The sequence below is a fragment of the Chiroxiphia lanceolata genome, chromosome W (genome assembly GCF_009829145.1).
Source record: "Chiroxiphia lanceolata isolate bChiLan1 chromosome W, bChiLan1.pri, whole genome shotgun sequence".
Lineage (NCBI taxonomy): Eukaryota > Metazoa > Chordata > Aves > Passeriformes > Pipridae > Chiroxiphia > Chiroxiphia lanceolata.
In genome coordinates, this window is record NC_045670.1 from 12169945 (window position 1) to 12195608 (window position 25664).

At 44.6% G+C, this 25664-nt stretch overlaps 2 protein-coding genes across 2 annotated transcripts in view; both read right to left on the reverse strand.

Moving 5' to 3' along the window:
- LOC116780048 (tubulin-specific chaperone A-like) overlaps positions 1-15082 on the reverse strand; it is a 66347-nt gene extending 51265 nt beyond the window's left edge. Inside the window, exon 1 of the mRNA XM_032674560.1 lies at positions 15030-15082. Within this exon, the coding sequence (XP_032530451.1) occupies positions 15030-15082 (53 nt within the window). The remainder of the gene's footprint in view (positions 1-15029) is intronic.
- Positions 1-25664, reverse strand: part of LOC116780036 (syncytin-A-like) — a 1173168-nt gene that overhangs the window by 434138 nt on the left and 713366 nt on the right. The window lies entirely within an intron of this gene.

The window sequence follows — 25664 nt, forward strand, 5'->3', positions numbered from 1 at the left end:
CAAGAAAGCATTGTTGTGATGCTTGTAGTATAGGTCAGAGGTGTCTTAAGCTGGGAAAGAGAGATAGTGATGAGGAAAGTATCTTAGACCCCCAGGAATTGCAGCCGACACATTTTAGGGGACCAGAACTGGTTAGGAAAGGACCAAGCAGCCCGCAGGAGTCGGGACTAGGGGCGGAGGACTCTGAGAGTGTAGCAGAGAGCATAGAAGACCCGGAAGAAGGAGTGAGTAGAACATATCATGGTTGGACTGTGGGACAGAAAGCTAAGAGCAAGACTGGGGGTAGACCAAAAGCTAAAACCAAGACAAGTCACATGGTGGCCCCACTGCGGCAGGTAATAACACCCACAGGTAATCAGACAAGAGTGAAAGCACCCTTTTCAGCAAGTGACTTGAATAGCTGGAGAGAAGTTAAATGTTTTAGGGAAAATCCTGAGAAGGTAGCTAAGAGATTTGAATTGATCGTGAAAAATCAAGATATTGATTGGTCAGATATAGACTTGATGTTATCAGAGTTGACAGAAATGGAAAAAGAACTTGTAAGAAAAACAGCCAGACAAAATGTGGAAGTACAGATTGCAACAAGAGTCTTAACAGGGGACATAGATCAAATTTTTCCATTGCAACAACCTAATTGGGACCCAAACAACCCAGACCATTATAAGCTGTTGGACCAGTATAGGGACTTAGTTAAGGTGAGATTACGAAAAGCGGTGAATTGGGAGATTCCTAAAGCGGTGAATTGGGTTGCTTTGTATGATGTGAGGCAAGGATGGGACGAGATCCCCACTGCATTTTTAGATAGACTTAGATCTGCCATTAGAAAATATACTACCCTGAATCCATCATCAGATGCAGGTAAACAACAGTTGGTGAGGTTGTTAATAGGACAAAGTAATCCTGACATTAGAAAAAGGTTACAGAAAATAGATCACTCTACTAATAAAGATTTAGAGGTGTTAATGAATGAAGCTTGGAAAGTATACAAAACAGAGAGATAAAGGAAGATAGAAAACTTACAAGGATGGTGGTTGCAGCTTTAACTCAGAATCCAACGACATCAGGCAGTATATTAGGGGTCGTGGCCGAGGACAGACAATGCGAGGGAGGGGAGGTTTGCCCCTCCAACAAGCAAAGGTGGGTCAAAATCAGTGCGCTTATTATATGCAAGAGGGGCACTGAAAGAGAGATTGTCCTAAGTTGGCAAATAAAGCATCAGGAGGGGCTGTCATAGCCCACTAAAATAGTGAATTAAGGGGACCAGTTGGTTTATCCCTAGCAGACCCGTTGGTTACAATGGAGCTAGGGGAAGAAAAAGAAAAATTGGACTTTTTAATCGACACTGGAGCTACATTTTCTGTTTTAAATCAGGAATTGATGCCTAAAAGTGATAACTATGTACAAGTCATTAGTGCCACTGGCCAATCAGAAAAAGTTTTCTTTTTGAAACCCCTAAAATTTAAAATTGGGAAATAAATGGGAGTGCATCAGTTCTTTTATTTACCAAGTTCACCCAAACCTCTACTGGGCAGAGACTTACTAGAAAACCTGGGAGCTGTAATAGAATTTAAACAAGGTAAGATTGAATTCAAAGCAAACGAGGAACAATTACTAGCAGCTCTGAGTTTGGCTATGAGCTGTATAGAACCAAAACCAAACAATCAGGACATTGACCAAATTACAAATCAGGTATACCCCCTGGTGTGGGCCACTGACATACCAGGTAAGTCAAAATGGGCAACTCCTATACAAATAGAACTAAAATCAGGAGCTAAGCCAGTGGCTAAGAAACAATATCCACTGAGGCTAGAAGATAGAAAAGGAATTGAACCAATAATTGAAAACTTTTTGAAATTAGGACTTTTGATAGAGTGTGAATCAGACTTTAACACTCCAGTTCTTCCAGTCAAGAAACCAAATGGAACTTATAGGCTAGTTCAAGATTTAAGGGCAGTAAATGAAATAGCTAAGACTATACACCCTGTAGTAGCAAATCCTTACATACTTTTAACTAAATTAAGAGATAATTTTATTTGGTTCACAGTGTTAGATTTAAAAGATGTGTTTTTCTGTCTACCCCTAGCACAGGAAAGCCAAAAGATTTTTGCTTTCAAATGGGAGTCTGTTAACAGATGGAGAAAAATGCAAATTACATGGACAGTGTTGCCCCAAGGCTTTAAGAACAGCCTCACGCTTTTCAGTAGTGAGTTAGCCAAAGAGCTAGAACTATGGCAACAGCCACCGGGAGATGGCATTCTTCTACAATATGTGGATGATCTAATAGCAACTGAAACAAAAGAGGACTGCATTCAGTGGACAATATCTCTCTTAAATTTCTTAGGTGTAAGTGGTTATCGAGTCTCTCAACAGAAAGCTCAGTTGGTCCAGGAGAAAGTCATGTACCTGGGATATGAAGTGTCAGGAGGACAGAGATCCCTGAGGACGGCAAGGAAAGAAGCCATCTGTCAGACAGACAGACCAGAAACGGTGAGAGACCTACGAGCCTTTCTAGGAATGACAGGTTGGTGTCATTTATGGATATATCAATATGGAATAATTGCAAAGCCTTTATATGACCTGCTGAAAGTAAACAAGGATTACATAATTTGGACCCCTGAGGCAAATGAAGCCTTCAAACAACTGAAGCGAGAGCTCATGAGGGCTCCGGCATTGGGTTTGCCTGATGTGACGAAGCCCTTTTGGTTGTTCTCGCATGAGCATCAAGGAATGGCTTTGGTGGTCCTGGTTCAGCAACTAGGACCATACAAAAGAGCAGTAGCCTACTTCTCCAAACAATTGGATGAGGTAAGCAAAGGATGGCCTACTCGCCTGAGGGCAGTTGCAGCGGTGGTTGTAAACATAGAAGAATCCAGGAAACTTACAATAGGACAGAAAATGACTGTGTTAGTGTCCCATACAGTATCAGCAGTGCTGGAACAAAAAGGGAGCTATAGGCTGTCACCTTCCCGGTTCCTGAAATACCAGGCGATCCTAGTTCAACCAGATGATGTAACCATTCAGGTAACTAACATTGTCAACCCAGCTTCATTCCTAGAAGGAAGAATCTCAGCAGAACCTGTTGTACACAACTGCTTGGAGACCATTGAAGCAGTGTACTCCAGCCGCTGAAACCTCAAAGAAGAACCACTCCAGGATGCAGACGATTGGTATTCAGATGGTAGCAGTTTGGTAAAGCAGGGCATAAGGATGGCTGGTTATGCGGTAACCACAACAGAACAGGTAATTGAATAAAACCCTTTACCTACAGGGACTTCAGTCCAGAAAGCAGAACTAATAGCTCTCACCCGAGCTCTTGAACTGGCAAAGGGAAAGCGGATCAACATCTGGACTGATTCTAAATATGCCTTCACCATTGTACACGCCCATGGAGCAATCTGGAAAGAACGAGGGCTATTGACTGCCCAAGGAAAAGCTGTTAAACATGCAGAGGAGATCCTACGATTGTTAGAAGCTGTCCAACTCCCATCACAGGTGGCTATAATGCATTGCAGGGGACACCTGAAAGGTAACACTGTTCCAGAAATAGGAAACAGAAAAGCTGATACAGAAGCCAAATTAGCAGCTGCAAGAGGTAACGAACAACCAGTGGCAGATTTAGTGCCAGAAGGATTAGACACAAATCAACAGGTAGAGTATCGGGAAACAGATTATCAGTGGATACATAAAAATGAAGGTAAGCTCTTAGACAATGGATGGGGTCAACTGAAGACAGGTCAGTTAGTATTACCAGAAAAATTAATATGGCAATTTGTGAAAGCAGAACATGATAAAACTCACTGGGGTTTGGATCCACTCTATCAACACTTAAGGACTAGAGTAGTAGGGCCAAACTCTCCTATACGGCTCCGAATCATGGGTCATCTACCGCCACCACCTGCGTCTCCTAGAACGCTTCCATCAGCGCTGCCTCCGTACAATCCTTAACATCCACTGGTCAGATTTTGTGACCAATACATCTGTACTAGAGCAAGCAGCTGTCACTAGTATTGAGGCCATGTTACTGAGAACGCAGCTGCGATGGGCTGGGCACGTCTCAAGGATGAAGGACCACCGCCTCCCTAAGATCCTGCTCTATGGTGAACTTGCCGCATGAGAGGAGCCCCGAAAAAAAGATTCAAGGACTCCCTGAAATAACATCTCAGCCTTGGCCATATTGATCACCATAACTGGTCTACTCTGGCCTCCAATCGGGAGGCCTGGAGACACACCATCTATAACGCAGCTGTCTCCTTTGAGAACTCACGTAGGATCACTCTCGAGGAAAAAAGGCAACGCAGAAAGAACCGTATCCTGCAAAATACACCATCTAAGGAGTCTTTCTGCTGCGCCTTTTGCAATCGGATATGTCTATCACGTATTGGCCTCATAAGCCACCAGCGTGCCTGCAGCAAATGTGGATAGTGCCTTCCCAAATCTTCGTTCGCGAAGCCTAGCCATGATGAGTAGGGCCAAATTTATTTACCACAATAAAGCGAGTCACATCCCAATGTGAACTTTGCCTGAAAAATAATCCAAACATCAAAACTAAAATCAATCCAGGGGCAATAAACAGAGGACATTTCCCAGGTGAGATTTGGCAAATTGATTTCTCTGAGCTCCCAAGAAAAGGGGGATATCGTTATTTATTAGTTTTGACTGACACATTTTCTTGTTGGCCAGAGGCATTCCCATGTAGAACAAATAAGGTAAGAGAAGCGGTTAAAGTCTTGTTAAACGAGATTATACCATGGTTTGGGGTACCCAAGGGTATCTCTTCAGATAGAGGTTCACACTTTTGTGCAGAAGTGGTAAAAGTAATAAGTAAAGCACTGAAAATTGATTGGCAATTGCATACGCCCTACAGACCACAAGCAAGTGGGCAAGTAGAAAAGATGAATCATCTCATTAAACAGCAAATTGCTAAAATATGTCAAGAAACAAATTTTCATTGGTACCAAGCTTTACCTATTGCTTTAATCAGACTAAGGGTCAAGCCGAGATCAAAAGAAAAACTGAGTCCATTTGAAATTCTGTTCGGCAGGCCCTACATGATGCAAACTGTGAATAGTAAAGCTTTAGATCAAATAGGTAATCAATATGTATATGATTATGTTATGACTATAGGGAAACAGCTGCAGAAAAATGCTACGGTGGTGTTGGAACCCCAACCCAAGTAGCCTGATTGTAAACTACATCCATTCAGTCCTGGTGATTGGGTATATGTTAAGAATCTTTTAGGAAAACCTCTGCAAGAAAAGTGGGAAGGACCCTTCCAGGTGTTGCTAACCACCTTCAAGGCAGTTCGGGTGAAAGAACGACTGACTTGGATTCACTACTCCCGAGTCAAGAGAGTTCCAGAGAACAATCAAGAAAGCTCCTGAGAAACCTGAAACCATGGGCCTCCGAACAAGAAGTACCTTCTCTCAAATCACAGTGCTGATTCTTGGACTTTTGATAAGTATAACCTTATCCCAAGCTCCCACTATAAATTGGTCATGGTCTGATGTATATATTGTAGAATCACTTCCATGGGTCAGTGAATCACTTTTGACTGGTTCAAGGTCTAAACCAAGTTTAGCCATTTATGTTTTACATAACAACAAGTCGTATACACAACTAGACTGGAATAAGACCCAGGGTTCATTAGATACCATAGTAGGAAAAATGGGAGATGACGCAGGTCGGACGCAAAAGTGTTAATGTGTTAATGGATGAGACAAAACAAGTCAAGCTAGTAGTAACACCCACGAAAAACCAGTCACTTACATTTAGTCACATGGGAAATACTGGCAATAGTATTTGGTTCAAAAGAAAAGGACCAGTTTCTTGCCTGTGGGATGGCACTAAAGAAGATGAGAGAAACAAAGCCCAGTGTGAGATCAAGCTACTGTTAGATCAATCAGTCTCAGTTATGCGCTCATGGGTTAGCAAAGACAGGAGTGCTTCTAAACTGTTTATCATTAGGCTTGCAGAAAACCCCACTACTGAGCCATCTGTTAAAACAACTTCCAAACCATTTACAAAAAACACACCAACAGCTCCTTTTCTGAACTGTGAAAGTGTCCACAATTTAACCTTTGCTGGACCTTACATAATTAGACAATCAAACGAGCAGAAGTTACTGTTAGATCCAACATATTCACTGAAAAGAGTCTGAATAAACATCCAAGCAAACATATCTCACATACAAAAGGATCGTCAGCCCTATATACAGCAGAGTCTTAAGGGTTGGAATGCATGGCTGGCAGCCAGATCCCATCGTACCAGAATCCAAAGAGATGTAGCCAGATGGTTTGGCACAGGATTAGGTGTACTAAACACCATAGACCAAGAAGTGTTAGTGAATAAACTAAGTGCCGTCACTTCTGATTTGGGAAAACTCAAAGTCCCTTTAAGATCATCTTTGCTCACTTTGGCAGAAAAACAATCATTGGCAGTCAGATTGTTGACATTAGTAGCTAACCACACTGCAGAGGATTTTACCAAGTTTGCCGACTGTACTGTCAGCGTTAGTAAAAGGTTTGCTCTTCCTGTTCAATGCATCCAAACTCAACAATGTGTACAATCTGTAGCTGCAGGAATACTAAAAGAAGGAACTTCAGGAATACTGCCACAAGAGATAAGAGAAATAATAGCTAGAAACAGTTCCACTACATAATTTGAGAAAAATCACCAGGCATGGTGGCAATTAGTGAACTTCACTTACAATTCACAACATGAACAAATTGAAGTTTACGTACTCACTATCAGTGCAGCCAAAGACAAGACCATCTTTCCTGTCTTGACATTAGGAGCTATACATCAGAACATTATTGTCAGCCCCATAGGCCATAATGTTTGGGATAGTTATGATTGCACCAAGGGCAAATGGTAGTCTATCAGTACTGAGGCATGTATTCCTAAGGGACAATTAGGATATATCTGTGAAAATGCTGTGGCAGAGAATGAAGATTTATGCTTAGATACTGAAGATAGTGTGTGTACCTTTGAGATGCTTCCCCATGCTAAGACTCAATCACAAGTCTATTATGTAGGAAATGGATGTGCACGTGTTAGGACTTTTTGTGTTAACTTTACCATAGATAATTGTCATGAAGTAGCGAATGGTACTAATTTTTGCGTGTGTAATTTTACTCGAATCATAGGCTGTGACTTTGATTATATTGTTCCAGTGACTACTAGACAACTGATTGAAGTTGATTATACAAGGTATCACGATGTGCCAAAATTGCAGATAGCAATGGATATTAATCATTTTATAGCAATGCTTAAACACCTTGATATAGAGAAACTGGTCCAGGAAGTGAACAGAACAACTCAGCAAATGCTCTGGCAGGTGGAACATGACACTGAAAATATAAAAACTATCTTAACTAAAGTGGAACAAGTGGGAGAACATCATTGGTGGGACATCTTTACGGGATATTCCTCTACAGCAACACAAGTGTTTCACTATTTGATACATCCAATATTGGTTTTAGTAGCCACTATAATTCTGCTATCCCTCTTAAATGCTTGGTTGTGGTACAGATTGAGTACCATAGTCAAAAGGATGCAGATAATGTGGGCAGTGATGCATACCTATCAGAGTCCTTTGGAACTTGATGAAAGAATTCGCAAGTCATAAGAAAAGGGGGGACTGAAACAAGAAGTTAGGCCCAAGGAGTTAACTGAGAAATCTGGGCCTGATAAAAAGCCCCCCCCGTAACATCTAATCGGTCTGTGCTACTGTTCTGCCTACTGGACCAAAACTTAGAAGAATGGTAGAAGAAGTATATAATAGGACTAGAGGTAATAAATTAGGATACAGTAAGATAAGGTAGACATTTGAATAGGAGAAATAGGTCTGGAGCCAGGGCTTTCCCCAAGCTTCAGTGAGCGGGTCGAGAACAATGGAAAGGTAGAAAGGTCAAGCTGATGAAGATGAGAGAAGACCCCAGACCCACGGAAGGAAGAGCGGATTTCCCACCGAGACTGAGGGTCAAGAGAAGCACCACCCTAAGCTCCGCCTGAGCTCCGTCTGAGCTCTGCCTGTTATTAATATATATAGATAGATGTAATCTATCTGTGAAGGTAATCAGTAAGTGACCTCTCCCAGCTGTTAGCTCATGAATCCTTAGTTGGTTTTGTTTTTTTTCTCTCTCCTCTATCCAGTTGCAGAGGAGAGTGAGAGAGTGGCTTTAGTCAGTACCTGGCATCTGGCCAGGGTCAACTCACTACATGGGCATATGACGGCATCCATCCTGCCATTTTATTCCCAAGAACTGGATCTCCCATGCAGGTCCCTTTACACCTCACTTTGTTTTATGGTAAGACTAGTTTTGAGAAGAATTTAGATTATTTTCCTCCCTTTCTCAAAGACTTCTTCTGCTGTCTTGCCCCACACAATGATATCATCAATATATTGCAGGTGTTCTGGAGGTCCCCCCTGTTCCAGCACAGTCTGGATCAGTCCATGGCAGATGGTCCGGTTGTGTTTCCACCCCTGAGGTAGTCAATTCCAGGTATACTGGACACTCTTCCAAGTGAAGGCAAACTGTAGCCTGCACTCTGTTGCCAGAGGGATTGAGAAAAATGTATTAGTGATGTCAATTGTGGCACCACTTGGTTGCTTTTGAGTTCAGCTCATATTGAAGTTCCAACATGTCCGGCACAGCAGCACTCACAAGTGCTCCCACAGGAGCACTCCCTCCCCCAGGAGACAGTCCTTGATAGACCTCTCCAGCGTGAGTCCATCCCTTGGGCAACAGTTCTTCCCAAACTGCTGTCCCGTGCGTCACTCCTCCATGGGGTGCAGTCCTTCACGAATGAGCTGTGCCGACGTGGGTCCCTGTATCGGGGTGAATTTATGCTGATACTTTTGGTCTGTGTTTGGTCCAGACAACTGTAAAAGTTTTGTTCTTTCCCTGCCAAGTTATGAGAAAACAAGTAGTGATAAACGGGTACCTCGTCCTTGGAGAGAGAGCTTCTTGTATAATCTGTTTTAATTGGTGTTCTGTGATTGGTTAATTTTCCTCCAAGGTTGCTTGAAGGAGAGACTGAAGACTATAGTGATGAAGTAACACCCCCAGACTCATTTGGAAAAGACCCCCCCTGAACAGTACTCAGGCACAGGGAAAGCCACGTGTGTGCAGAAGAGATGCATTTATATAACCAAGGGGGTGGAACAGAGAGCCTCTGGCTGGGCGGTGATGACCACTCCTGCCTAGGTTGAGGTCACTCAGTTAATTGTATAAAAGTAGATAGTGCTTTCTTGGGGGGAGCTAGTTTCACAACAAGGACAACGTTGCCTTTTGGCAGGGACGCCTGCCAGTTTGTGAACTTACTGACTCTCCAAGGATGCAGTTTCTGCTATGGGTAATTATAGGCATGCTAGGTCGGTAAGATAACTTTATGGGCAACAGCTGGGTAACTGGGGAGATCATGCTGAGGGCTTATTTCTCTCCTCCTTCCTCCCTTTTGGGTTTGTTCATTTTGTTGGCCACCTCTTGGTAATAAATATTGGTTTTTGTTGAGCTTTCAACGGTGTCACGGTTTCAAGATTCAGTATAGTCCGAACCCTCCCTAATACAGTCCCCCATAGGGGCCACAAGTCCTACCCGGGAAAAATCTGCTCCAGTGTAGGCTTCCCTCTCCACGGGCTGCAGGTCTCTGGCAGCACCCTGCTCCATCTTGGGCCTCCCGTGGGGTCACAGCCTCCTTCATGCATTCACCTGCTCCAGCATGGGCTCCTCCATGGGCTGCAGGTGGGTCTCTGCACCCCCGTGGTCCTCCATGGGCTGCAGGGGGACAGCCTGCTTCATCATGGTCTTCACCACAGTCTTCACCACAGGCTGCAGGGGCCTCAGCTCTGGGGCCTGGAGCACCTCCTCTCCCTCCTTCTGCACTGACCTTGGTGTCTACCTTGTTGTTCCCATGTTCTCACTCCGCTCTTCCCTGGTTGGAATTCCTCCCGCGCAACAACCTTCTTTTCTAAATATGTTATCACAGAGGCGTTACTATTACTCCTGATTGGCTTGGCCTTGGCCAGTGGCACGAAGTCCGTCCTGGAGCCGGTTGGCATTGGTTCCACGGGACAGGGGAAGTTTTTAGCAGCTTCTAAGAGAAGCCACCCCTGTAGCCCCCCCGCTATCAAAGTCCAGCCACAGAAACCCACTATAGACGTACTGAACAAAATAACAACTATGTCCCTACTGGTTAACAAGAAGGAAACACAAGTTTTCTAGGCCTTGTGGGGTTCTGGAGGATGCATATTCAAGGTTATGGTCAGCTTGTGAGCCCCCTCTGTCGAGTGACCCAGAAGAAGAACCATTTCAAGTGGGGCCTTGAGTAACAACAGGTCTTTGAGAAGATCAAACAGGACATAGCTCATGCAGTAGCTCTTGGGTCTGTTTGAACAGGACCAACTGTGCAAAATATCCTCTACACTGCAGCTGGGGAGCATGTTCTCACCTGGAGCCTCTGGCAAAAAGTACAAGGAGAAACCCGAGGACAACCATTAGGGTTTTGGAGCTGGGGTTATCGGGGATCAGAAGCCCACTACACTCCACCTGAAAAGGAGATATTAGCAGCCTATGAGGGGGTTTGAGCCACCTCAGAAGTTACTGAGACAGAAGCATGTCTCCTCTTGGCACCACGATTGCCTGTGCTACACTGGATGTTCAGAGGAAACATCCCCTCAACACATCCCGCAACCAGTGCTACATGGAGTAAGTGGGTAGCTTGCAAGAGCTACAGACTCACCGTGGTGGTGGCAACGACTGGTTGGTTGGAAACATATCCTGTAAACCAAGCCACTGCTCGAAACGCCATCTTAGGCCTTGAGAGGCACATTCTGTGGTAACATGGGACCCCAGAGAGAATTGAATCAGATAATGGGACTCACTTTTGGAATAATCTTATAAGCTCTTGCACAAAGAAACGTGGCATCGAGTGGATCTATCATATCCCTTATCACCCACAAGCCTCTGGAACGATTGAGAGGTATAATGGACTGTTGAAGGCTATCTTAAGAGAATTAGGTAATGGGACATGGAAGCAGTGAGAGGCAAATTTAGCTGAAGCTACTTGGGTGGTCAACAATAGGGAATCTGCTAACTGCCTGGGTCCTGCCCAAACAAAACCCTTACATACTATGGGAGGAGATAAGGTCCCGGTACTACACATGGGGAAGTGACTGGGGAGTCAGTGTGGGTTTCTCCTCCCATGGGAAAAGGCAAACTCATCTGTGGTATTGTCTTTGCTTAGGGACCAGGGTGTACTTGGTGGATAATGCAGAAGGATGGCGAGACCTGGTGTGTGCCTCAAGGAGATGCAACTTTGGAGGAAAAACAATCTGTGTTCTAAGTTGTATGTTGCAGGAAGTAAAGTAGCAGGACAATGAAGAATGAATTTTGCGAGGAAGAAGGAGAGTGCGACAATGACCCGAGCCGGGCTGGTTTCGGTGCCCAACAATCGATTGTGCTGCTCCTCCTGTCCTGAGTACCCATCCCAATGGAATTGAGCCCAAGATCTGGAGGAGTGGAAGAAGCCTATAAAATGGGAAAAATAATATCCATCTGTGAAAGGATGGGGGATAGTCAGAAGATATATATATATTATGTGGGATCTGAGTATGACACAAATGGTATGGAATAAGGGGTGGAGACTGTATTGGGTCTGGCTGAGCTGTAGTTCATTTCCCCCATAGCAGCCCTCACAGTGCTGTGCTTTGCATTGGTAGCTAGAAAGGTGTTGATAACACACCAGTGTTTTGGCTACTGCTGAGCACAGCATCAGCACTGTAATATTCTTTCCCCAATTGAGGGCAAGATTCTGGGAGGGGACACAAGTAGGTCAGCTGACCCAAACTAACCAAAGGGATATTCCATACCATATGACATCAGTTCAGATATAAAAAGCTAAGGAAAGGAGGAAGAAAGGGGGGCATTCATTGTTTCCAATGGTTGCCTGTTGAGAAACCGTTACGCTTTGCTGAAGCCCCGCTTCCCGAGAAGTGGCCAGACATCGCTTACTGATGGGAAGTAGAGAATAAACCTTGTTATTTTCTGCTTCACTTGTGCACGCACAAACTTTCGCTTTAGTAAACTGCCTCATCTTAACCTACAAGTTGTTTTCCATCTTATTCTCTCTCTCTTGTCCATCTGGGAAGAGGAGTGATAGAGCGGCTTGGTGGACACTTGGCATCCAGCCAAGGTTAACCCACTACAACCCCCAACTGGCAAATGAACAAAAGGAAAAACCAAAAGACACAGGAATTATGGCAGAAATTGGGCTAGACTGAAAGGGACTGGAGGCATCTCTTATTATTCCCCTGGCTGACCCTCTGGTTCCAATTAAACTGGGGAATTAAACAATAAATTTTCTAGTGGATACTGGAGCAACTTATTCTGTAGTTACTCACTGCAAGGGACCTTTAAGTAAAACGAAAGTAGATGTTATTGGTGCGATGGGGAGGAAATCCCTCAGACCATTTTTACAACCAGTGGAATTCACAATTGGAAACACAAAATTAACACATCAGTTTCTCTATATGCCAGTGTCCTTTGTCATTGCTTGGAAGGGATTTACTATGCAAATTAAATGCACAATTAACTTTTTCTGAGGACTCTATCCAGTTGCACATTCCTCCAGAAAATGCATGGAAAGCACAGATCTGCCTACTCGCTGAGGAAAAACCTACAGAAGAGGAAATCCCCAGTGAAGTTTTAGATGCAGTTATACTATTGTTTTGGGCATTGGGAATCCCAGGAGGAGCAAGAAATGAGAGTCCGGTAAACACTGAACTGAAACCAGGAGTCTGACTGGTAAAGAAAAACAATACCCTATAAAGTTAGAGGCCCGACGAGGATTGGAACCATTAATAGATTCTTTCTCAGAATTTGGGTTATTAAGGGAATGTCAATCAGAATTTAACACTCTTATCCTCCCAGTGAAAAAGCCTAAATCATCAGAATATAGACTAGTGCAAGATTTATGGGCATCTGGTAGTCCTAAATCCTCAATACCAGAGACTAATATGTACTTTACAGTGTTAGATTTCAAAGACATCTTCTTTTGTATACCTGTGGACAAATAGAGTCAACTTGTCTTTGCCTTTGAATGGGAAAATCTAAGTACAGGACAGAAGCTGTTCGACCATCCTCCCATAAGGATTATCCTAGCAAAGGAGCTGGAACAATGGCATCGTGAGTCTTAGCCACTTTGCTTCCAGTCTCAGAGATGTGAGAACTTCAAAATATGCCTTTGGCATAGTCCATGCTCTGCCAAATTATACAAAAGAAGAGGATAAAGAAGGATAGTGGGAAACACCTGAAAAGCAGCTATAGGTCTCTGAGAAGATGATGGAAAACCTACTTAAAAGATTGAATCAAGAGACGTGGGAGCAGATGCATTGTTGCTTTCAGTAAAGAAGCAATACAAATATCTATTAGTATTAGTAGATATCTTTTTTGGTTGGCCAGAGGTTTTCTCCTGTCATACCAACAATAGTAGAGAAATAATGAAAGTTTTGTTAAAAGACATAATACCCAGATTTGGTATACCGAAAGGAATCTTCAGATAATGAACCCCACTTTATAGCACAAATAGTGCAGGAAATGTTTAAGTTTTTGCAAATTAATTAGGAATTAAATACCCCATGGAGACCACAGTCTAGCAAGAAAGTAGAAAAAATGAATTAGACAATAAAGAAGCAAATATCAAAGTTATGCCAAGAGGCTCAGTCGAAATTGGTGGTTGTCAAGTTTGCTTCAAACTATAATAGTAACAGTTATTGTCATTATCATAGTTTGTATTACTTTGTGTCAAAAGATTAATTATACAATCAACAGTAGGAGTTCACGTGTTGCTAGCCAGGAAAAGTAGTGAGGCTTACAAGCCTTGTCGTAAGGACAAATCTTGTAGCCTCATAAGGGGGAAATGATATCAAGCTCCTCAAGATTCAAACCATGGACCCCAAACTCAAACAGAAAGAAGAACTGCACCTGCGGACTAATTAGCATGAGAAGCGAGAGATATAAGTAGCAAATAAGGGTTTGAGTATTAATTAATGAAAAACTTATGTGATCTGTAACCAATGAATGTGATGCCTTTGCTTGTTAGAATGTATAAATAGTGTAAAGTTTTGATGATTGGGAAGCCAACCTTTTGTGAGTTGCCACCTAGCTCCCTACTTTGCACAAACTAGAATAAAAAATAGAAATACCTTGCCTTGGTGTGTGAATTGGCACTGTGCACCAGGTAACCAGCCCACGTTCGGGACAACACCTGTACTTTCAGCAACAGGTCCACATTTTCCCTAGTATTACTTCTGTTATTGATGCATTTGAAGACTTTATTTTTCTGGCATACATAGATTTTGCTATGGTTTTGCCTTATCCAAATAAAAGAAAAATAACAAGCAAGATGGATAAACTGCAACTTTTCTTAAAAACGAAGACTGTGTTAAACCCAGAGAAACCCGAGACTCTGGTGTTGAACATCGATTTTGCAGTGAGAACTATCAAATCCAAAAGATCCCATTCAACAATTGTTTTGGTAAAATAGGTAAGACTAAGGCCTCTGCGAGGTATACGGCGAGACTGCCCTGTACACTGAACGGGCAGTGGGACAAAAGCCCCGTTTAATTGCGGTCTCAGGAAAAAAAAGGCCTTTTGCTAAAGACGGTGCGCAAGGGGAAGAAACCGGCAGCCACGGCAGAACTTGTGCCACAGCCACCCTCCGGCACACCTCGGCAGCCCCACCCCACGGCCATACGCCCCAGCGCAACACCTCCCAGACCCCGCAGCAGGCATGGCCGGCAGCGCAGAAAGCCCCGCTCGCAGCTCCTCTGCTCGGCGCGGCAGAGCCCCCAGGGACCACGGCAGCGGCAGGGCCCCTCCCCACTCTGGACAACGGGGACTGTCCTCAGAGCTCACAGCCGGGCCGAGCCCACTCCCTCTCTCCGCTCGCCCCCTCGGGAGCGGCGGGATCACCTTCAGCTTCTCGCAACGGCTGCCCTTCACCCCTGACCCCACGGGCGCACTCACCGTCTCACGACTCCGATCTTAATCTTGATCTGCCTCAAGCGTGGGTCTGCCATAACGGGGCTGACAGAGGAGCAGCACAGACTGGACTCTAGTGACACAGCGCCGTGACTGCACAGCTCCATCTCGCGCATGCGCCAAGCCGCCAGCCTGGGGGTGCGATCGGAAGCGGGGGCAGAACCCCTCGCCCCCCTCCCCCCCCCCCCGCCCGGTGGAGACGTTCCGATAGCGACCAGCGGGCGGCTGCCCCTCGAGCGGCCAAGTTTAATTCACCATTTCTTCATAAATACACACGAAAAGAAAGCCTGAATCCACCCTCAGATGCAGTAATAGGAGTTATTCTGAGATAAAAATAAATTAAAAGGCAACATTAGCACTGGTAACTCAGTCCTAGAGTTATAACTGACTGACGGTTCAAGGGCTGTTTTCCTTCATGCTTATACTTAATTGAGGTTAACCATTTAAGGGGTCAAATTCTAGAAAAATAATCCTTTGGTTCTGTGCTTGAAAGAACTTCCCCTAAATGAGCATTTAAATCGATAAGAAAGAGGGAAAAAATAGATTCAATGACTAAATCAGAAAGATAAATATAACTTCAGTAGAGTACAATTCAGGAAGGTCTGTATAGACCTTTTGTTTTTCACATCCTTACATCCTTTTGTCCTGTGTTAGTCACTTGCCCTGACTCTTGACACTTAGTGATTAATATCTCTTGAGAAAAAGCAGCTGCAAAGGAGGATGTTATATTTCTTTTGATGATATGCCAGTTATAGATCATTACCTGGCAGCTGTAGGAGTGCGACTGGCACTACTGGGCCCCCTTCAGACATAGTATAGGGAGGGCCAAGATCACTCAAGTCCATGGAATTTTATCTTATTCGCAGAGGAGGACGAACATGACCTGTGTTACAGAGCCCAGCAAACCTCCCTGGGGACTCATGATCTGGGCCAACCCAAATACAACTTTGGTGTGGAAAAATACTGAAAGATAAAGCTCGGCGAGAAGGAATGCCCCTGTTGGCAATAGTTCACCAGAAACAAACTGGCTGCACACATTAGGAGCAGGAACACTGAGGGAACTTGGTGTACTGCCCTGAGAGAGGCATGAAACAAAGGATGGAGTGCCGCAGAGGTGTTGCAGTCACGCTCTGTTTAAAACAATGCAGCTAACGGGAATTGAGCCAAAGGAATGAACCAAATGGTGACCAAAAGCTGAACTTTGCTTCATTAACTCTAAAATACATATTACTTTTCACATCCCTGCATATGCTAATGAATAAAACCTGCTTTACATGTATAACTAAAGTCACTAAAACTCCACTTGATCATGAAATAACATCAACTGAAACTTTATCTTTTCCTCACCCTCAAAGAAAACAATATAAATATAGCTTAAGTGGGGAGGGAGGTCAGATGAGACTCCACCTTTGTATCCTGAGATGGTCAACGGGCTGTACCCATCTCCTCCCCCATAGGGATGCCTATTGGGTAAGCTTAATTCAACAGCAATGCTATTGCTTATGATTTCTGAAATCAGTGCATTTATCACTGGCAATTTTTGAACCTTATTCTGTGACAATAATCAATAAATCACACTATTTGAGAATATGGAATCTTATTAAATGCACCCAGACTTATAGTTGAACCCATGCTATTTGTGCATCTGGGATCACAAATGTGACTAGACTTAGAGTGTAACCACACCGTATGTGCATCTGGCACCTTATCAGACTTACAGTGTGTAGTGGGTTTCTGTGGCTGGGTTTTGGTGGCAGGGGTGGCAGGGGTGGCTTCCATTAGAAGCTACTAGAAACTTCCCCTGTCTGGTGGAGCCAATGCCAACCGGCTCCAGGATGGGCTTCCTGCCGCTGGCCAAGGCCAATCAGGAGCGATAGTAACACCTCTGTGATAACATATTTAAGAACAGAAGGCTATTGCGCAGTGAAAAAAAATTCCAGCCAGGGAAGAGCGGAGTGCGAACATGGGAACAACAAGGTAGACACCAAGGTCTGTGCAGAAGGAGGGGGAGGAGGTGCTCCAGGCCCCAGAGCTGAGGCCATGGTGAAGCAGGCTGTCCCCCTGCAGCCCATGGAGGAGCCCATGCTGGAGCAGGTGGATGCATGAAGGAGGCTGTGACCCCGTGGGAGGGTCAGGATGGAGCAGGGTCCTGCCAGAGACCTGCAGCCCATGGAGAGGGAAGCCCACGCTGGAGCAGGTTTTTCCCAGGTAGGCCTTGTGGCCCCTGTGGGGGACCCACATCGGTACAGCTCATTTGTGAAGGACTGCACTCCAATGGAGGAGTAACCCACGGGACAGCAGTTTGGGAAGAACTGCTACCCGAGGGATGGACTCACACCGGAGAGGTCCATCAAGGACTGTCTCCCATGGGAGGGACCCCATGGGAGCAGGGGAAGGACTCCTCTCTCTGAGCAGCGGCAGAAACAACAACTGACCGTAACCCCCATTCCCTGTCTCCCTGCACCACTGGGGGGGGGGAGGTAGAGTTTGGAAGGAAGGAGGGGTAGGGGGAAGGTGTTTTTAAGATTATTTTACTTATCACACTTTTGCTCTGATCCTGTTAGGAATAAATTTATTTAATATCCCCACTTTGAGTCTGTTTTGCCCATGATGTTGATCAGTAAGTGACCTCTCCCAGCTCTAGCTCTTATCTCAACTCATGAATCTTTCACTGGTTTTTTTTCTCTCTTCTGTACACTTGGGGAGGGGAGTGAGAGAGAGGCTTTAGTGGGTACCTGGTGTCCAACCAGGGTCAATCCACTACACAGAACCAAATTGGTTACTCTAAAATATTATCTGTGAAGGTCTCCTGGGGACTCGAACAGACAGATAGTATACTGACTAAGAAGGGGAAGACCAAACCACCCTTGGGCCTGATACATCTGCAGATAACCCAGAGAGCAAGGGGGTCTCCCTTTCCTAAAATTTTACATGACACTTGACTTGGGAGGTTGTCTCTGTAAGAAGGCATAGGTCTTAAAATCAACAGCCTGCATAACGCCATGAATGACTGTGACCAGGAGACAATTTTACAGATGTATTATTTATTTAATATGCAAACCTGATGTCATCCATGCAGGAATAAGAGGAAGCAGAGCAGCATTCTGGAAGACGTAAGGGAAAATGTGGCCCCTTGCTTTGATAGAAACCCAAATCTTATTCATCCAGCTTTAGAAAATTGTATCAAGTCATGCTGGGGCTGAAGCTGTTCTCTAAACAATTCCAAGGCGATGCAATTTCCACTTATGCCACATACCCTTTGGAAATACAGACCTGTACAAGGGAAGCTACATTACCACTGTACACCCACACATCACGATTTTTCAAAAATAGTCTTTGATGTCATTTCTGTATTTGACGTAGTTGTTCCATAAATGGGGAGGCCAACAGCGAATAAGAGTATGAAAATAAAAATTCCCTGGAAGTAGCAGAATTAAGAAAAATAACTCATGTTTTCAAGTGCTACAAATGTTTTATTTCTAGCTCTGAAGCATTAACTCACATCTCTCAGAGTGTTCAGGTTCAGCTACTGAATTTTAGAAGTAGAATACAGTTGTTTTCTTACAGTCAATACAGAAAACTAAACAGATGTTAATGTATCAAATCTGAGTACATATTTAAGTATGTATGATGATAACATGAAAAAAGTGTTACTACTGTATACTGAAATATATTGTAAAATGTGTCTAAAAGCATAATCTACTTTATTATTAATAGAAGTTGGTATTAGTACCTGAAAAGTATAAAGTAACACTTACAAAAATAGTGATTTTATTTCTAAGACCTGCATATCCAGGAAAGTATACATAATGCTTTCCAAGACAGACACTCCTTTTTTGAATAAAGATTTGTTGGGTTTTTTTCAGAACTCCTTTGAAATAATTTCTAGCCTAGTCAGTTGTAGATATGTTTCCATGTGAATGAGTGAAGTTACACCAGAGGTGAATACACTTGGTTATGAAGACAGTGAACCCTATTGTACCTTTTGAGTGGTACAGAAACTGTAGATTCTTCCATGAATTTTGGCAGCATCCTGCTTGTGTTGCATCTGGTTGAATGTTTTTCACCAGAACTATTAGTCCTAAGTCATTATGTGCACACCACTGCATAGAGGTGGGTGCCTAAATATAATTTGCTGATACTCTAGCTACACTGACACATAGAGCAAGTAATTCTGTACGTGGGACCCTTATATGTATCTTCCTGTATTCTCCTGTGTTGCTCCCTCACAGCATCTCAAATATAAAACTGCAACTATATACACAGAGAAGAACTAACAACTAACAACAAAGACTACTTCACAACGAACGCTCTCCTCCCCCGAAGAAGTGGCATGTCCACAACCGCGCAGTTACCTGGAAGAGAAGGAAGGACCTTACTTCTTCTCATCTTTTATATCTGAGCTGACGTAACATAGTATGGAATATCTTATTGGTAAAATATACATCAGGTGATCTATCCTAGTTCCGTTTCCCTCTCAGAGAGGGTAACTGTCCTAGTTAGGACAGCTGAGACCAGTTCATCACTGGATGGGTGTAACCCTATACTGTGTATTCTATAGCCTTCCATGCCATTTCCCAGAAACTGTTATCAATGAACCATTTACACTATCTGCACATAGAGCCTGACTCCTCAGGCTATAAACTAGGCACAAAGAGGCCTGCGAGATAGGAGTTGCTCTTGTCCTCACACCCATTAAGGAACCCCCCGCCCTGAGGGAGGTACTGAGCATTCCTGCCTGAACTGGAGGATATATAATCTTGGAGTCTTAGGACCTTTTTAACCACTCGTGGGATCCAGAGGAAGACTGCAGATCACCGCTCTCAACCAGACTGCAGACCACTGCTCTCAACCAGACTGCAACCATCACTCTCGACCGGACTGCAATCACCACTCTTGACCAGACTGCAACAGTACTCTCACCAACAGGTTTTCCCCTCTCCTTTTCCTTTGGACTCAGGGGGCCCAAAGAACACCACTCTGTTCATGCCCCAGGGTACTGGGTTATATATTTGGGTTTTGTGGGTTAAAACCAATTGTTTGTCTGTGTAATCGCACTTATTGTATTATTTTATTAAATTGTTATTCTGACTTATAATCTCTCTCTTTTGATTTGAGTTCATTTCCCCTGCTGGTTTACCTTTAAACCAGCACAGTAACAAACCCATTACACTATGACATGCTGGGATGACTCGCATGACTGGAGTCCTGCAATGGATGGCTGCATGCTCTTCAGAAGAGACAGGTGAGGTAGGAGAGGTGATGGGGTGGCTCTGTATGTTAGGGAGTCTATTGACTCTGTAGAACTTGAGGTTAGTCACGATAAGGTTGAGTGCTGTAGAAATAGTACCCTTTTTGGAAGAATTTGTAATGAGAACCTTAAACTCATTTTCTTTTAGGAAGCCTTTCTGCCTGCAAAGTGCCTCTCTCAAGAGGGTTAGATGGTTTTGGTTTTTTTTCCTTTCCCTTCTGCATTTCAGAGAAAGTTGCAGAGAAGGCTGTGAATGAGCTCCCTCTCTCTCTGGTATGTAGGAGAGATAAGGTTCGAAGACAATGTACAGGACCTCCTCGGCCCAGAGAGGGGAGGGAGGCCAAAGAAGATAACTAGCCTGGAAAAGATCAGGAGGCGTTACTTTTCTCAGGCCCAGCACTCTCACAACTGGGGCAGAATATTCTTTGTAAGTTTCTAGGGTTCTTCCCTTTGAATAAGCCTTTTGGAATTCTTTCCAGTGCTTTGGTATTTTTGGGGAATACCTGCGTATATCTTACAAGTGCCTATGGGTTAGAATCAGGGGGAAAACCAACAAGTCCGACATCCTTGTGGGAGCCTGTTATAGACCACCCAACCAGGATGAAGAGGAAGATTAATTATTCTATAAACAGTTAGTAGATGTTTCAAGATCGCCAGCCCTTGTTCTTGTGGGAGACTTTAACCTGCCAGATGTCTGCTGGAAACTCAACACAGCAGAAAAGAGACAGTCTAGGAGATTCCTAGAAGTGTTTGCTAAGGAGGGTAAGTTACGAGGAAGACCAAGCTCCTCCCTCTAAGCAATTGTAAATCCGAAATTAAGAGGCTCCAATTGAGGAAATATGGATAAAGAAAAAAATAACATCCCTTTATTAAAGGATATATGTGTATAGGCAGCACAGCAAAAGAACAAAAACAAACAACAATCCTGCACCTAAGATTTCCACCAAAAACAGTTCAGTACTTTTTGCCTTTCGGTGCAATTCTAACCATGATCAGCAGGGGGCACTAAGTTGGGGAGGAGTGTCGATCAGCTGGAAGGCAGGAGGGCTCTGCAGAGGGACCTGGACAGACTGGAGAGTTGGACTGATTCCAACAGGATGAGGTTCAACATGGCCAAGTGCCGGGTCCTGCACTTTGGTCACAACGACCCCATGCAGTGCTACAGGCTGGCCACAGAGTGGTTGGAGAGTAGCCAGGCAGAAAAGGACCTGGGAGTTTGGATGGACAGGAAGCTGAACATGAGCCGGAAAGTGTGCCCAGATGGCCAAGAAGGTCAATGGCATCCTGGCCTGTATCAGGAACAGTGTGGCCAGCAGGTCCAGGGAAGTGATTCTTCCCCTGTACTCAGCACTGGTAAGGCCACACCTCGAGTACTGTGTCCAGTTCTGGGCCCCTCAGTTCAGGGAGGATGTCGAGGTGCTGGAGCAGGTCCAGAGAAGAGCAATGAGGCTGGTGAAGGGACTCAAACACAGGTCCTATGAGGGGAGGCTGAGGGAACTGGGGTTGTTCAGCCTGGAGAAGAGGAGGCTCAGGGGAGACCTCATCACTCTCTACAACTACCTGAAAGGAGGTTGTAGCCAGGTGGGGGTTGGTCTCTTCTCCCAGGCAGATATCAGTAAGACAAGAGGGCATGGTCTTAAGCTCTGTCAGGGGAGGTTTAGGTTAGATATTAGGAAGAAATTCTTTACAGAGAGGGTAATCAGGTTTTGGAATGGGCTGCCCAGGGAAGTGGTGGATTCTCCATCCCTGGAGGTTTTTAAGATGACACTGGATGTGGCACTTGGTGCCACGGTCTAGTAACCACGGCGGTAGTGGATCAAGGGTTGGACTTGATGATCTCAGAGGTCCTTTCCAACCCGGCTGATTCTATGATTCTATGATTCTATCTCTGGAGGACCGGAGGCTGCAGTTTCTCCCTAGTGCTTGGCAGGGGGCGCTGTTGGATCACTGGAGGAGTAGAGGCTGTAGTTGCTCCCTAGTGGTCGGCAGGGGACGCTGTTGACGAATCCCACGTGGCCAATGGTGGACCTCAGCTGTGCCGGGTGGTTCAAGACCTCACGGTGGGCCCCCACCACTTGACCCGGAAAGCAGCAGCTAGTAAGGGACAGGGATGTCAGTCCATCCAGCGAAGAGCAGGGAGATCCAGGAAGAAAGGGAAAAACTCACAAGATGCTGGCAGTCTCCGTGACAGCAGAGGTGGGGTGCGGTCCTGCAGGGGGCTCTAGGGAAGCATCGGGACGAGATGGCACTTACTTCTCCGATGAAAATCCGAGGCAGTGGGCAGGACAGGGAGTGAGGGGAAAACGGAGGCGAGCCGGTGCCCAAAAGCAGCCAGAGGATCTCCCCAAGAGTGGAGCTTTTTTTCCTCCACCTCCCACACTCACACACCACACACACCCCCACCCGAGTTCCACCCCGAAACCCAGTCCCTCCCCCTCCTTCCCGAGGGAGAGAAAAAAGAATACAAAACGTCCACCCCTGGCCTTGGCTAGAGGGAAACAGAAGAGTCCTGCCTCTTGCCAGAGGAGTCGTTTAGCGTATCAACAAGGCAGTCATTAAGGTCTAAGCCAAGCAATCACTAAAATCTGAAGAACTCGTCTCCACCCTCAACCAAGTAGTTGGTGTGAAAAAATTACCAGAAGCTAATAAAAAAAAAAAAAGAAGAAAACCTATGGCACTAGAGTGTATGGAGGATAGCTTCTTGTCACAGCTGGTGAGCGAGCCTACCAGGTGTGGGGCCCCACTAGACCTGCTGTTTACAAACAGAGAAGGGCTGGTGGGAGATGTGGTCAGAGGCCATCTGGGGTAGAGTGACCATGACATAATAGAGTTTTCAATACTTGACGAAAAAAGGAAGGACATCAACAAAACCTCTACCCTGGATTTCCAGAGGGCAGACTTTGAACTATTCAGGATGCTGATTCGGAGAGTACCTTGGGAAACAGTCCTTAGAAACAAAGGGGTCCAGGCAGGACGGACATACTCCAAGAAAGAAATCTTGAAGGTGCAAGAGCAGCCCTCCCCATGCACCAAAAGATGAGCTGGCAGGCAGGGAAGATGACTGGCCTGGCTGGACAGGGAGCTTTTGCAGGAACTCAGGGAAAAAGAGAGGGTGTATCACCTTTGGAAGAAGGGGCAGGCAACTCATGAAGTGTTTAAGGATGTCATTAGGTCATCCAGAAAGAAAATTAGAAAGGCAAAAGCTCAATTAGAACTTAATCTGGCCACTTCTGTAAAGGATAATAAAAAATGTTTTTATAAATGCACTAATAGCAAAAGGAGGGGCAAGGAAAACCTCCATTCTTTATTGGATGCAGGGGGGAATATAGTCACCAAAGATGAGGAAAAGGCTGAGGTACTTGACACCTCCTTTGCCTCAGTTTTCGACAATAAGACAGGCCATCCTCAGGACAACTGGCCTCCTGAGCTGGTAGACAGGGATGGGGAGTAGAATAGTCCCACTGTAATCCAGGAGGAAACAGTTAGTGACCTGCCGAGCAACTTAGATACCCACAAGTCTATGGGACCAGATGATATCCATCGTAAGGTGATGAGGGAGCTGGCGGAAGAGCTCGCCAAGCTGCTCTCCATCATTTATCATCAGTCCTGGCTAACTGGGGAGATCCCAGATGACTGCAAGTTGACCAATGTGATGCCCATCCATAAGAAGGGCCGGAAGGAGGATACGGGAAACTACAGGCCTGTCAACCTGACCTTGGTACCCACCAAGGTTATGGAACAGATCATCCTGAGTGCAATCACATGGCACCTACAGGACAGATGAAGGGTCAGACCTAACCAGCATGGATTTAGGAGGGGCAAGTCCTGCCTGACCAACCTTATCTCTTTTTATGACCAGGTGACCTGTCTGGTGGATGCGGGGAAGACTGTGAATGTAGTCTACCTGGACTTCAGCAAAGCCTGGCCACACACACACCACACACACAGACCTTGGAGTTTTAAGTTACCCTATTAGCACCCCTGCATGGCAAATTGCAAACCGAGAACTCAGCTCCATTCCTGGACAGTAAATCAAGGCTTTAGATAAAATAATACAAGGTCATCTAGACATTTCCCAGGCCTTTCTGATTTTCTTCTTTCTTGTTCTCATACTGGCTTGCTGTGGGGTGAAGTCACAGCCCCACAACTGAAGTTTGAGGGTTTTGGAACATTATAAAGTGTTGGAACATTATAAAGTGTTGGGTCGTTTTCCATGGGAGCAGTAGAGCTAATTAGATAGTTCCCATGGACACAACCTTGAACTGTGTGGCTGAGTGCAGGTGCCGCATTCCTGGATGTTGTTGTAAGAAAATATTTGTAGTGTATGTGTGTGGGAAAGTGGAACTTAGCACCAAATAAAAAGCTGCCTGCTCAGCGTAGCTGGCTCTTCATCCTAGTGTGTCTCTTCATCCTAGTGTGTGTGTATGTCACGTGTCTTTCTTCCCCCACAGGACCAAGGCCTTCGACAGATACCCAGCGACAGCTTGCTACATCTCCCCCCTTTCTGTATTTAGCACGATGAAGGAAGACAACTATCGCTCGGTGTTCAATGATTCCAGCTCAGTGGGAAATTCAGTGTAGTCATCGCAAAACTTAGCAAAAATTATTACAATTCACACCACTTATTTCTAGTTTAAAAGGCATGTCATCTATCATCTAACCACATGATAGTGAAATAAAGACAAAATAAAATAAAAATTTAAGCCATGTTAGTTGAAAATTAACATGAAATATGACTTTGCAAATTGTAACCCCTTGCAAATAGAAACCTGCCCAATTTTGGGCAGTTAAGATAAAAGGGAACTAGCTTACATAAACAAATAAGATAAGGGACTGACAGGGAAAGCAGGAAAAGAAAAGCTTTTTAGCACGTAGCATTGCAAGGGAGACAGGAGAGGGGTGGGGAAAACAACTGCTTGAAATGATAAAGCTTTATGTAACTACTCTATAGTAATAAAAATAGGGGATAGGTAATAAGGCAGACTTTGTACCAATTCTCAAAGAGTCTATATGATAGATAATTTTTGAAACTCACTCCTTCCAAATGTATAAAAAGCTGTTGTGTTTCTCTCCTCAGCGGACATGCACGGGGGGGCGAAACCCCCCTGCATCTCCCCGGCCGTAATAAAAGTTTGCTTTATATATATTGTTTAGGGATTTCTTTGAATCAATTGCATATTCTAAGGTATCTAAACAAACCATAAGGGCTTAATCAACTTTGCTTAAATTTATAGTTCTTGCAAGATGTTATCAAAGGCAGTGCAATCTACCCAGATTTCCGTTAATAAGGTGACTGCAACAGAGGCAGTAACTAAAATGACTACTGCTGATATGATACAGTATAACTAAGCAATACAGACCTTAGATGC